This window comes from Dermacentor andersoni, chromosome 1, assembly GCF_023375885.2.
Source record: "Dermacentor andersoni chromosome 1, qqDerAnde1_hic_scaffold, whole genome shotgun sequence".
NCBI lineage: Eukaryota > Metazoa > Arthropoda > Arachnida > Ixodida > Ixodidae > Dermacentor > Dermacentor andersoni.
In genome coordinates this window covers 164369599-164384354 of record NC_092814.1, presented here as the reverse complement: position 1 = coordinate 164384354, position 14756 = coordinate 164369599, and the positions used below count along the sequence as shown (strand labels likewise).

Below are 14756 nucleotides of genomic sequence, written 5' to 3'. Positions count from 1 at the left end.
CTGTGGAAGCTAGAGAGCGTTTCTGCATTAGCTGCGCTCACACTTAGAAATAGTTCAGTGTTTCTAGCCACTATTGTGTGCAACTTTTCCCTATATAGGCGCAGTATTGAATGAAAGAAGTTTTAGACCTCAGAAACAAACTGTGGTATACAGATACTGTGTTGCTTTAGACAATTTTTTTTTTTAAGTGTTTATTTCGCAGCCTGTCGCAGTAGCCTCATGCGAATGTTGTTCGCACGCAGTCAAGCACAGACTGGCCGACAGCTGCATCCGCTTCACGGTGTTACATGTAATCTCGCAAATCTGACATGATGCTCAAAAGACACAGAAGGAAATTCATGTGAGGCAAATTTTCAAGGGTCCATATATAAAAAAATGAAAAAGAAAGAAAGAAAGAAGGAACAAATTGTAACTTGCGTAGTTTCCACAGCGTTGCATGCTAAGTATGAAACAGAATACAGTCATGAAGCTTCTCTAAAGAGAAACAAGCTTTCCTTTAATCAACTATTTGTACTTGTTCAAGGTTGCTTGCATAACATATTTCTTCTGCTTTAATAAGCAAGCATCAACAAATATATAAAAATCTAACAGTAAAGCCCAACTGAAACTAAAGTATGTAGTGGGGATGCTTTCCCACTGGATAATATGGCAACCAGCTATAAAAAACCACCAGTGCACAATTGCTATAGCATGAATTTTCTTCCCAGTATACATAAACACAGGCATTTCAAATATGTAGTAAAATATCATACAATAATGCACAAATATTAAAAACATGGAGGCTTTAATATTGAATTGTGTACTGAAAAGAAGTAGAAAGAATTTCATTCTTTAAATAAAAAAAAAAAAGATTATTTCCTACAATACATGCATTGCTATTTTATAGATAGACCGCTCAACTCTATTACTTGGAAAGCACAACATGAAGGTCACCACAGTTCCTAGTTGCCTGGCAATGAACACTTCAAACAGCCAAAGGAGTCTATACAATGGTCATTTTCCATGGCAGGCAAGATCTATTAATGTGTAGTAATGCTATATGCTTGATCACACCTAAATATTCAAATAAATTTAATACCAAACTTCCCAATGGAATGCAATATGTGTAACAGAAGTATTCACTTATGTACTCAATTTGTATTTAAACTTGGAATCCTTATATGCCCCTATGGTATAGTAAATGGCTGGCATGATCACCACGTACAATTGTTAGAGCTGTGTTTGTAGGGTTAAAAAATGCAGCAGGGACTATTCTCCCTAAAGTGAACATACACCAGTTTACTGCAATGAGGACGAGGAGCCTGCTGCTTAAATATGTATAGCTTTTTCTGAAAGACGCAAGGTACACCTACCGACAAATGTGTCGAGGGGATCACTTGGTGAGAGTCCAATGACATTGATGACGGAGTCTAGGTCCGCTGTCTCAAACTCCGTTCCAGAGGCCATTGGGCACGCTTGTGTTGCACCGGGGCTGTGCCAGAGGCCCCCTCAAAAAGAGTCAAAATCTGCACAAGAAATGTTCATTATAGTCACAATAAGAAGTGTAGCCAAGCTAAGCACCATTAAGTCCATCTATGCAGACACCTGTAAAAAAAATAGCTTGCCTTTTCCTGTCACTATACACTAAATTTTAGGCAAATAGAATTCATATTGTGCATTGTAACATCCCAAAACAGCACAGTGGGTTATAAGGGGCATCATAGTGGAGGGCTCTGTATTATTTCTTATCACCTGGAGCTCTTTAACACGCACCAAAAGCATAGTGAACTCACGTTCTTACATTCCGTCCCCATAGGAATGTGACCATCACAGTCAGGAACAACCTCGTGCTTCCACCGAAGGCCAATTGAACCCATGACCACCGAGCCACCATGGTGGATCAAATTAAATTTACACTACAGGGTTTAGTGTCCCAAAGAAACTCAAGTGCTATGATAGATGCCATATAGGGGGGCTTCTGGATGAACTTCGACCTCCTGGCGCTCATTCACTTCACCCAAAGCCTTGTACACAAGCACTTTGGTATTCCACTTCTATAGGAATGTGGCAGAAAACAAACCTGTGACCTTGTGCTTAGCTGCAGATGGTCCTTCCCTTTGCCAGCCCCCACGGCAGGTGAATTTTAGGCAAATACCCCCGTTTTTTTTGTTTTTTTTGTCTATCTGCATCACAACCTTTTGAATAATGAACATGAACTAGGGGGTACTCAATGATTTAGCAGTCCTTCTATAATGCCTAAAAATGCATATTTTCATCAGTGGTGCCTAAACATGCCCACCCTTGATGTGTGCAGCTAAAATAATTATATCTGGCAATTTTTTCTTGAAAGCATTTTTTCACAGTGCAGTTTTCTTGCTTTATGTTCACTCGATGCAAGGTAGCACTGACTTTTGTTACCAGAAACAAACTCATCTGCAAGGCAATCATCACTCTTTGTGGTCAGGTATCTGGAGGTAATGTTGGTGCTCCTCTGAGTTTCACTAGTTTTATACAGTAATTCCCTAATAGGATACGCCCACTGCAGCCCTTCAGCCCATAGCACCAGACAGGCACAGATATTCGATCATTATGGAAGGCATACTCAACAGTAAAATATCACAGTACACCTACATTCTGCCCATCTTCAGACTAGAATGACACAACCACTTAATAATAGGCGATATACTATTTACCGTACCTTTTAATAGCAAGCACCTATTAATGTTCTCTTGGGGTTAACAAAAGTATGCTTTAAATTGTCAAGTCATCCATTTACAGTAGATAAGATCATTTTATTTTGCATTACATAGTCACCACACACTGCCAAGAAGATGGAGAGCACATTATTTTCTGGACTATTCCATGGCCATTAAAGGTACATACAAACAGACTAGAATAGTGAAGCTCATAGGAAGCCAGAATTTCCATTTTAATGTGGCAACCACAGCGTGGAAACATACAATTGTACCTGTGTTTGTAGGGTTATAAACTGCGACAAGAAAGGGGAGCCTGCTACTTAAATACCTGAAAACCACAACCACCCAAACACAAATTTTCTGGAATTCTACATGAAATACAAATCCCCTGAACCATGGAACTACCTTTGCACCAAATTTTGGAATACCAGCACAAGCATTTCAAAGCTGCATAAAAAACTATTAGACAGTACTGTGAACCCATACTAATTTTGTGGGGAGAGGTGGCATCTGTAGCTATCCTCAAATAGAAGCCATTATTTTAAATGTGCAAATACTTTCAGACAACTATAAAAAGCACAATTATTATATGAGAAGTTATTAAGATATAATTCACCCCTAAATATTACCCTGAATTTAGCCCTAAATAGCTAGATAGCCCGATATATACAGCAGCAATGCCAGCCCAGTTTCTTCCTCATAGAGGGTGCATGGAAAGTCAGATTTAAAATTATACCTTTATTAGATTCACCGACTTTAGTCTTCCATCATTTATCATAAGCCTTCTCGATGTGCCTGAAAAAGCAAAGCTCAAAACTTGCCATTATCTGCGCCAACATATTTTGTCTAGTGACTGTACCTTATTCACGCACACTACACGCCTCGGCTTTTGGTGCACAATTGCTCCCAGTTTGTGAACAAATCCTTTCCTTTTGTAGCCTTCCTTGCTTATCTAGATTTCTTGTATGACATTACCTCTTTCCATTAGACACAACTTGTTCCTACTCCAACAAGCATTTCACTAGCACACTGACAGCCGATGCGCTACACATGATCCATTAAGACTGCAGGTATGCCTATTACATACAAATTTCCTACTTATGTCCTACTTAGTGCTTTGTAACGCAAACATCTGGTCAGCTAAAATGAGTCAAACAGCCGCAATGCGATTACTTAATAATTATGGGGTTTAACGTGCCAAAACCACTTTCTGATTATGAGGCACGCTGTAGTGGAGGACTCCGGAAATTTCGACCACCTGGGGTTCTTTAACGTGCACCTAAATCTAAGTACACGGGTGTTTTCGCATTTCGCCCCCATCGAAATGCGGCCGCCGTGGCGCAATGCGATTACTGACATGTGTAGCATGGCTTATGAACGACAACCTTACAAGGGTGTTGCCCTTTTTGCAACCTAAATCACTATTCTGCCAATCTTCATTGTGCACACCCCTGTTTAAAATTACAGTTTTGACATAATTTCATACTTATTTCTGCCTATCCAGCCACCAAAAATATGGTTATTAGTAAAATTTTAATAAATAGCGAAGACATTCGTTTTGATCTATCAACCATGTAATGTTTGAGCAATCTAGTTCAAGGAATAAAATTGCGCTATCTGAGAGTGGCAATATTTTTAAAATTCTGTATAGTCTAGAACAAAAATATGCTATATATGATATCATCATAAGCACGACATGACATCACAGCAGATTATGCTCTTTGTCACCTCAGAATTTTGATTTTGGGAAGTTACCGAAAGCAAAACACAAAATACTTGAAGAAAGGGGCAACGCGAAGCGGTAAGAGAGGGACAACACGACCGCTTCGTGTTGTCCCTTTCTTCAAGTCTAACTTCCCAAAATTGTGAATCGCCAACTGGCCTGCACCCACACTCTGCTATGTCACCTCAGAACTTTCTCAGGGCATGCTCCTATGAAGATTCAATTGCCTGTATTAAGTTAGCAATTACAGTATTAGAAGAAGCAGTATCAGTTCGTAGAGGACCGAAAATGTCAAGTGCGAGAAAACGAATTGCCTCACAGCCTCAAATTTCCCATAGGCATTGCAGTGTCACGAGTCACGGTTTCCATTACTTTACTAAAAAATTACAGGACTTTGCTGGGTGGACTGTATGCTATGAGCTGTCAAACTGGGGCCACATTCCCACTGAGGCTAATGAACTGCTTCTTCACACAGGGCACAAATGCATGACATCATAAGCCCCTGTCAGAGCATTCCACCTCCCCATGAAGTTGATTCTAAGCAGGGAGCTAAACCTTAATTCACTGTCAACTTTTATCAGCCTTTGTAGCAGACTTCTATACCAAAGCAAAAAGACAGTCCACTCTATGCACAAAATTTCTGCACACTGCCTGCACTAACACAGGTGCTCTCTCTTGGCTTAAACTTCAGTCAGTATGACCAACGACCTTGATGTGACAACAGTACTAGCTTCTTCGTTATTCCTTCCCAAAAGATTGGGTGCACCAAGCTGCAAGACAAAAAGTAGGCACCTGCATAATGCATGGCAAAAGCAGTTTTTGTCCCAACTTTCTTACCATAAGGTACCGCAAGAGATCACAAATAGCATCAAACAAGTATTTAATAAGTACAGAGTAATAGCTCTTGTATGAGTTTGTAGGACAGAAAGTTCCCAAAAGAATCTAAACGAGACCTAACTTCATCATAAAACATGAACCTACGTATAAATCGGTCAGATCCAACAAGCGAACATGGAAAGGAAGGCTGGCTACTATATTTCACTTCATATGGTATGCATGAGCCCAAATGTTTGCTATGCCTTCAAAAGTTCGCATACACGACGGTACTGAGTAAAACTAACCTATAAAAAAGTGTTAAAAAAAAAAATCTAGAACCTGTAGCTGGCCTATCGAAAGATCACACCAGCTTATTTCACAAATGAAAAAAAAAAAAAAATACAATATCAGCCTGACCTAGCAGATAAGCACCTTCAAGAACAGGCCAGTGACGGCAAATGTAGAAACTTCTGTAAATTGTCCGTTTTGTGGTAAGAATGCTGCAAACAGGAAAACTGGCACCAAATGGTACCCGGCGGGCAATTGAAAGCTAGATTCAATATGCTGCTGCTGCTGTTCTCCCAAGGTGTATACAAGGAAGCTGAACACACTCCATAGTTTTCCCATGAGCTCACTAAATTTATGGCTCACTAGATATACACATATTATAAACATACACAAGATTTTTAAAACTCAGTTGCTTTCTTTCCTTTTTATCACACACAATACCATTAAATACCACAATACCATTAAATGTGTGTTAAAAAACTTAGTAATGGCAGTACCTAAACGCATGCCTAGAAATTGCAGAATGGAGAAAAGTTACACCTATTCAACTCTCAGACATAATATATAACGATTACACATAGACACAGGCAAGTATATGTTCAAAAGCTATGCATGGCTATTGATTGATAACAAGTGGCATATTAGCGTTCTTGAGTTGCACGTCTTAAAAAATGCATTTTTTGGGAATTCCAGGCATAAAAAAAAAAAAAAATGCTCGCATACCATCTTTTGAAATGATATCACACCGTGTTAACCAAGGACGAAGCAACACGCTATTTCTTCAAAGCAATTGGATGTGCGGAAGACGGTTTCCGCTGTACCCCGATGACTGATAGACAGTTTTGGCACAGTGCCCAAGAGTTGCGAAAGAGCAACAGGAAACGCACAGACTTATACACGTGACATAATCGTCAAGTAACTTAAAACCCCGAAACCCCGTTCCCCAGTGACTCAACAGCCGCTGCTTTTGAGGTAAACCCGACTGCAAACGTTCATTCGACCGGCTTAGAGGCATAGCCAGAAAACTACACTGCCTCATGTAGCACGACCGCTCTCCGTTTAACAAAGCAAGCTTCTTCTATCCTGTTATTAAACTTCTAAAGAGCGCAAGGTGACAATGCTATATACAAAGCCGATCACAGCATGATGATGCATTCCGAAGGTCACAGCTGCAAACAAACGCGCTTTATATTAAGAAGATTACCCAGATTAGTAAACATAGCCAGGTTTGCAGGTCAAGCGATAGCACATCGCGTGCTGTCGCTACGAACCGCAAGAGGCGGGAGCAACTTTCGGCATGTATCCTGATCGAAATCACTCTTTCAGGAACGCAAGGCCGTGGCATCAACGTGCGTGTCGTTAGGAGCATCGTGTTGCTAGGCGCCACCAAAAGAGAAACAGAAATATAGACATAACGCATGAGGCTTTTCTTTTTCCATCCCAAAGAGCATATACCAGGCAGCTAATTCGGCAAGTTGTACCGATTTCGAGCAAGGTTACTACGAAAACGAAACTCCAAAGAGCAGTTCAGGCCCGCTCTGTCGGTAGGTCGCAAGTACTGCATTCACCACAAGCGAAGACTGTAAATAGCACTTACCATTTTTAAGGCATAACAGGACTAACTTCAGTACATTATTCATACAGCCAGCGAAGGTGCTTAATTCGAAACGTCTACGGAAAATGATAAGGGGCCAAATCCCACGGTGGGTGTATCAACGATGTATACAGTGACCTTAGCCTACGATACAAATGTTCGCCGGTAGCCTGCTATCCTAACAGAAGGTTTCATAGCTACCGACTAAACTGAGAATCCTCAAAAGATTCACATCACCACGGGACAGGCGCAAAATATTTAAATACAGAGGAACCGAAACACTACAGCTTGTATGGATGGGCATAGGCGACGACCAGCCCTGACATTTTCTTTTAAAAGAAAGAAAGACGTCGGCGCCCTTTAAAGTAATGAACTAAAATAAATAGTTTGTAAATTGTAATAACTTGTTTAATAACTGCCTAAAGTTAAGTTATAATAAAATATTGTTGTTTGAAATTGTACTGTTGCAGCATTGTTGTTATAGATGGCAGCACCAAGTTGTCGTTTAAAGCGAGAGGCGTTTCAACTTGTTCAGCTGACGAAAAATACGCTTGCATCAACTTGCGTTAATTTATGCCTGTGTCACACGGTCACTGATCCGGATTTACCCCGATCCGGATGCAGTGCTGCTGCTGGGTCACTTTGGATCGCGATCTTTCTCGACCCGGTTCCAGATAATCGCAATCCGTGCCAGCTCCTGTTCGTGCATCACGATTAGAGTAATTCTAAATACACTCTAATCGTAGGGTGACAACCATGTATAATAGTTACGAGAGTTGTAGGTGATCAGCAGACGATACAATGACAAACGTAGTATTTTCCTGAAAAAGAAAAAGTTTTAGCATATTTTACGACATATTAGGGCAAACTTGATAAGTGCTTCGGACCCAGTAAGCATAGAGTTTCATACAATCATTACTAGAGGGAACTCTGACGCTAGTGTCTACGGGAGCTGCAACAAGAACGGTTGTACCCATAGCCACTAAGGACTCCTGGATCTGGTATGCTCAGCACACCCAACCTCGATCAGGACATTTCGACTGCGTAGCAGCGATCACTGGCGATCGCGACATATACGCCGAGTACAGGGGCACAGGGGGGTATCTAGAGGGCTCGAGCCACCCCTCCCTCCCCTATCCGGAGATTAGCGATGGATTCGGGGGGTATCACGTCTTCTTTTGTACGCTTTTGGACAAATAGACTGAAGAACTACATCAGCAGTTGCCTAAAAATTGAAAGAACAGCACAGCCTTAAAGTGCCGCGGCTACATATAGATTTGTCTCGCACCAGCAAAGGAAAAGGATAACTATACCAAGAGTCATCCAGTTCACCATCAGGGATTCCGACTGGCAATGGCAGCTCTCCGAACCTCTACTGTTCCAAGTCTCTGTGCGGAGTCAAATGAACGGCCGCTTGATAATTACAGGGGTTTCTTTCGTGCACATTCTCTTCTAAGACTTCGAAACCTTTTTGAAAACCCAAATCAACTCTTTACTCGAAACATCAACTATGAACTTACCTTTAAAAATAAGCCCGGCAGAGACTACACATCATCTTGCGAATATAAATAAAATGTTCATAGCAAAATGAACAGGACTCCATAATAAACTCCCCAGCATTGAACCCATCTTGAGCGAATGGCGGAGTGCCAGACACATGGAACAGTTCAACTAGTTGGTCTTGTGCCGTCCAGTAATGGGCCACACACTTAACCCACAGCCAGCTCTTAAGAAAGGGAGACCCACCGCTCTGTGTAGAGTGCTCGGACAGCTTCGACACCTGGCACGCAGTCTCTCACTGACCGAGTGGAACTCGCCAAACTTAAGAGGAAGCTTTAGCTCGGGCCCAACTCCGACGCGGCCTATTCAAATACATGTAAAACGCAAAAACGTTTTTATGAGATAACCCCTGGACCGATTTTGATGAAATTTGTTGCATTGGAAAGAGAAAGTTAAATTCTAGTGACTGTTGGAAGCGGAATTTCGATTTAGGGCTTGAATTTTCTTAAAACGATTTTCAAATATTTGACCGTTTGAAAAAAATAGGAGCACGAAGTTTACAAATTCATAGCTCTACATCAAGAACTCATATCGCGGTTCTGTAAACGGAATCCATTAGATCAATCAAAGCGGACAAATTCAGTATGTCATTTTACATCTTACGTGAATTTGTTACGCTGGTTACAACGGTTTTGCAAAAGTTGTATTTCCCTATAGCTAAATTTTTTTATATTCATGTGTAACATATCAATTTTGTCCGCTTTAGATGTACTATTACATGCAATTCACAGAATTGTATTATCATTTTTAGTGGTTGAGTTACAGAGTTGTAAACTTAATAGTTTCGTTGTAACATGTTTTCATTGATTGTAATAATGCCATATTCTTTTGGGATATATTACAGAGAACGTGAAAGATAGACCTACCCCTCAATCCACATGGCATTCGTTGTTTACCACCTGAACGCGATTTTGAACAGATGGATGTTATCTTTTTACTTGGGCTGCATGCAGTCTGGCGTAGTCTGTTGGCATATAGACATTGTGATGTTAAAGGCCGATCTGTTTATGAATATATTGTGGAAATGGTTGTGAAGGTACATGACGTGTACAAGACGAATGACTGTGATGAATGAAGCTGTGGTGTCAATCCTTGATACTTTGACACATATAAAACGAGTGTCATCTATGACCACAAACTCTTTTGAGGCTTGTAGCCAAGCTGGAAATAAAGAAAAAAAATCGGTATGGTGTTGTGGTAAGATGCTTGGCTTGGAATCCTCATGTCCCACGTTCGAATCCCCGGCTTATTTTTCTTTTTTTGTATTAACAAATTTCATCATCATCATCATCAGCCTAGTTACGCCCACTGCAGGGCAAAGGCCTCTCCCATACTTCTCCAACTACCCCGGTCATGTACTAATTGTGGCCATGTTGTCCCTGCAAACGTCTTAATGTCATCCGCCCACCTAACTTTCTGCCGCCCCCTGCTACGCTTCCCTTCCCTTGGAATCCAGTCCGTAACCCTTAATGACCATCGGTTATCTTCCCTCCTCATTACATGTCCGGCCCATGCCCATTTCTTTTTCTTGATTTCAACTAAGATGTCATTTACCCGCGTTTGTTCCCTCACCCAATCTGCTCTTTTCTTATCCCTTAACGTTACACCTATCATTCTTCTTTCCATAGCTCGTTGCGTCGTCCTCAATTTCAGCAGAACCCTTTTCGTAAGCCTCCAGGTTTCTGCCCCATACGCGAGTACTGGTAAGACACAGCTGTTATACACTTTCCTCTTGAGGGATAGTGGCAACCTGCTGTTCATGATTTGAGAATGCCTGCCAAACGCACCCCAGCCCATTCTTATTCTTCTGGTTATTTCAGTCTCATGATCCGGATCCGTGGTCACTGCCTGCCCTAAGTAGATGTATTCCCTTACCACTTCCAGTGCCTCGCTACCTATCGTAAACTGCTGTTCTCTTCCGAGGCTGTTAAACATTACTTTAGTTTTCTGTAGATTAATTTTCAGACCCACCCTTCTGCTTTGCCTCTCCAGGTCAGTCAGCATGCATTGCAATTGGTCTCCTGAGTTCTTCCCACTCCAGGTCTCTGAATACCTCCTGTAAACATGCTGTGAATAGCATTGGAGATATCGTATCTGCCTGTCTGACGCCTTTCTTTATTGGGATTTTGTTGCTTTCTTTGTGGAGGATTACGGTGGCTGTGGAACCGCTATAGATAGCTTCCAGTATCTTTACATATGGCTCATCTACATCCTGATTCCGTAGTGCCTTCATGACTGCTGAGGTTTCGACTGAATCAAATGCTTTTTCGTAATCAATGAAGGCTATATATAAAGGTTGGTTATATTCCGCACATTTCTCTATCACCTGATTGATAGTGTGAATATGGTCTATTGTTGAGTAGCCTTTACGGAATCCTGCCTGTTCCTTTGGTTGACAGAAATCTAAGGTATTCCTGATTCTATTTGCGATTACCTTAGTAAATACTTTGTAGGCAACGGACAGTAAGCTGATCGGTCTATAATGTTTCAAGTCTTTGGCGTCCCCTTTCTTGTGGATTAGGATTATGTTAGCGTTCTTCCAAGATTCCGGTACGTTCGAGGTCATGAGGCGTTGTGTATATAGGGCGGCCAATCTTTCTAGGACAGTGTTCCCACCATCCTTCAAAAAATCTGCTGTTACATTGGAATATGAACCTGGCAACGTTTAACGCTAGAACGTTATCTAGTGAGGCGAGTCTAGCAGTGCTATTGGAGGAATTAGAGGGCAGTAAATGGGATATAATAGGGCTCAGTGAAGTTAGGAGGCCAAAAGAAGCATATATACAGTGCTAAAAAGCGGGCACGTCCTGTGCTACCGGGGCTTAGCAGAGAGACGAGAACTAGGAGTCGGATTCCTGATTAATAAGAACATAGCTGGTAACATACAGGAATTCTATAGCATTAACGAGAGGGTGGCATGTCTTGTTGTGAAACTTAATAAGAGGTACAAAATGAAGGTTGTACAGGTCTACGCCCCTACATCTAGTCATGATGACCAGGAAGTCGAAAGCTTCTATGAAGACGTGGAATCGGCGATGGGTAAAGTCAAAACAAAATACAGTATACTGATTGGCGATTTCAATGCCAGGGTAGGCAAGAAGCAGGCCGGAGCCAAGTCAGTGGGGGAATATGGCATAGGCTCTAGGAATAGCAGAGGAGAGTTATTAGTAGAGTTTGCAGAACAGAATAATATGCGGATAATGAATACCTTTTTCCGCAAGCGGGTTGGCCGAAAGTGGACGTGGAGGAGCCCGAATGGTGAGACTAGAAATGAAATCGACTTTATACTCTGCGCGAACCCTGGCATCATACAAGATGTAGACGTGCTCGGCAAGGTGCGCTGCAGTGACCATAGGATGGTAAGAACTCGAATTAGCCTTGACTTGAGGAGGGAACGGAAGAAACTGGTACATAAGAAGCCAATCAATGAGTTAGCGGTAAGAGGGAAACTAGAGGAATTCCGGATCAAGCTACAGAACAGGTATTCGGCTTTAACCCAGAAAGAGGACCATAGTGTTGAAGCAATGAACGACAATCTTATGGGCATCATTAAGGAGTGCGCAATAGAAGTCGGTGGTAACGCCGTTAAACAGGAAACCAGTAAGCTATCGCAGGAGACGAAAGATCTGATCAAGAAACGCCAATGTATGAAAGCCTCTAACCCTACAGCTAGAATAGAACTGGCAGAACTTTCTAAGTTAATCAACAAGCGTAAGACAGCGGACATAAGGAACTATAATATGGATAGAATTGAACAGGCTCTCAGGAACGGAGGAAGCCTAAAAGCAGTGAAGAAGAAACTAGGAATAGGCAAGAATCAGATGTGTGCGTTAAGAGACAAAGCCGGCAATATCGTTACTAATATGGATGAGATAGTTCAAGTGGCTGAAGAGTTTTATAGAGATTTATACAGTACCAGTAACAAATTTACATAGCCTTAAAGAGGTCTCTGTCAATTTTTAATTAAATATTGATCAAGAATTACAGAAATTTTGACTACAAGACGTCACACTACAGACAACAGAACGACAGTCAACAGAAACAACGTCCCAAAATACGGCTGAAATTTCCTGTTGTGTTTTTCAAGTGGCTAGGGCCTCTCGTCTCCTCCTCTCTCGTACAGCTGCATCCAATCAGAAGCGGCCGAAATGTAGAGTCCACTAGGTGGACTTTTACAGAATCCCCCTCCTCCCCTGGTATTATATTTCGGGAAACCATGAAAAACGATGGACAGATATTTCATCGAGATGAACAGACCTCCCAAAGAGGATGGCGAAAGGACACGCAATACACCCGGCATGGGAGCTTCAACGTCCACTTTTGAACCTACCAAGATTTGCCTTAGCGGCACAGCATATCATATTGACCACAAATAAAGACGGGGACAGCGGGAGAGAACACATAAATAATACGCAGTATGCAATATGCAGTAAACACCAACTAGGCCAAACTGAAGTTCTTAGCGGCACAGGCTCGACATCTGCCACTGTAGCCACTGCCTCCGCACGCGTGCGAATTGTTGGTGAAGATCCAATCCCTAACATTAAAGCACAACAGGGACGACATTAACAGCCAGCTTGGAAACATGGGTATAAAGTGTTTCTGTATGACGCGTCAGTAGACAAGGTATTTTGTGAGACCTGTCGCGCTGCTTGTGAGGTGAACATTTTTCTTCCAAATACTTCCAGGGATAAGGACTCCCGCTTGACGTTCGTGCAAAATGGGTTTTCTAACAGGAAGAAAACTCTTATAAGACTTAAAAGCCATGAGGCCTCGAATCTGCACTATGCGGCCATGAGTGGAAACGCAGCTGTGAAAAGGGGGGGGGGGGGATGGAAGTAGCAACTGGCGTGTGTAATTGCGAAGCAAAAAGAAATGGAAGACGCAAGAAAAACGCTGATAGCGGCATTACCTTCGTTGAAGTACTTAGCATGCCAGGGATTGACAATACGTGGTCATGATGAAGCAGATAGTAATTTAAGACAGCTTCTGGAACTTCGCGCCAATGATATCCCTGAACTGCAATCATGGCTATCTCGAACCGAGTACAGGTAGCTCTCCCACGACATCTTAAACGAAATGTTGGAAATTTTGGCTCATGATGCTCTCAGGTGAGGCTGCGCCTTGTGTCAGCCGGCGCAGCCTCACATTCATCTACCGTGTTGTGAAATCGGGGGTCCGTGCGGCCAACGAAGGTTCCATGGATGGTGCCGTGCCAGGTGCCGGGAGAAAGTAGGGTTCCAAGCGACGTTGAAGAATGAAAAGAAGCATTATATTCAAAAAGAAAGTACATTGTTTAGTTTTACAACACGGCTCCAACTATCGGAGCACACTATGGTAGCGTCTTTGCATGTCCGAGCGTCTCCCCCTTCACAGCCGTCCGGATCCGCTTTTTATGCCCTTTTCTTCCCTCTTTTCCTCGTTGAGGGAATTCACTGGCCAATCACAAACGCCGAATTGTTCACCACTTCTATCGTCCCTCACTGGTCTCCACTGTGCTGCTCGTGGTGCTCATGTCTCCTATATATGTGCTGCTCGTGGTGCTCCAACGTGGAGCACCTGTCTCCAACGTGGCACAATAGGAGGCAACCACCTGCCGTCGATGCTTTTCCCCGGGAGTTGCCGAAGATTGCCTTGTCATCGATCAGTGGCCTCTTCGTGACGGTCCACCACCGTGGTGCTCGGGTCTCCACCGTAGCACACTGCGAGGCAACCGCGTGACAAACCATGAACCCGCCGTTGGTTTCCCCGGGAGTCCCTGTCAATGACCCTGTCAACGATTAGTGGCCTCTTCAAGAGGGTCAGGAGGCCGTCATTGCTGTCTTTAAGCAAAGTGATGATGAGGCGTGAACATCAACCGTGATAACTGCACGTCGCTGGTGGGGCATCCCCCCGCTCTGAAGGACCACCAGGCACAACAACCGACGTTCGATAGCGCATTATCTTTCTTTTCAATTCTGCACCCTCGCCGCTAACACACCCTCGGGAGTTACCTCGCCCACTCGCCTTACCCTCTCTCGCCTTTAGAAGAACCGTACCATATATACTGTGCCAAGGAGAGCATATGTCGTCTTGAAAAAGACAAGTCCAGTTGTCGAAA

At 42.7% G+C, this 14756-nt stretch overlaps 1 protein-coding gene across 1 annotated transcript in view; it reads right to left on the bottom strand.

The window, feature by feature from the left end:
* LOC126547345 (transmembrane protein 170A) overlaps window positions 1-7410 on the bottom strand; it is a 35001-nt gene extending 27591 nt beyond the window's left edge. Inside the window, exons 1-2 of the mRNA XM_050195320.3 lie at window positions 7100-7410; window positions 1353-1505 (exon numbers count right to left, since the gene is read on the bottom strand). Coding sequence (XP_050051277.1) covers window positions 1353-1446 — 94 coding nt within the window. The 5' untranslated portion in view covers window positions 1447-1505; window positions 7100-7410. The remainder of the gene's footprint in view (window positions 1-1352; window positions 1506-7099) is intronic.
* Window positions 7411-14756: the final 7346 nt, after the last annotated feature.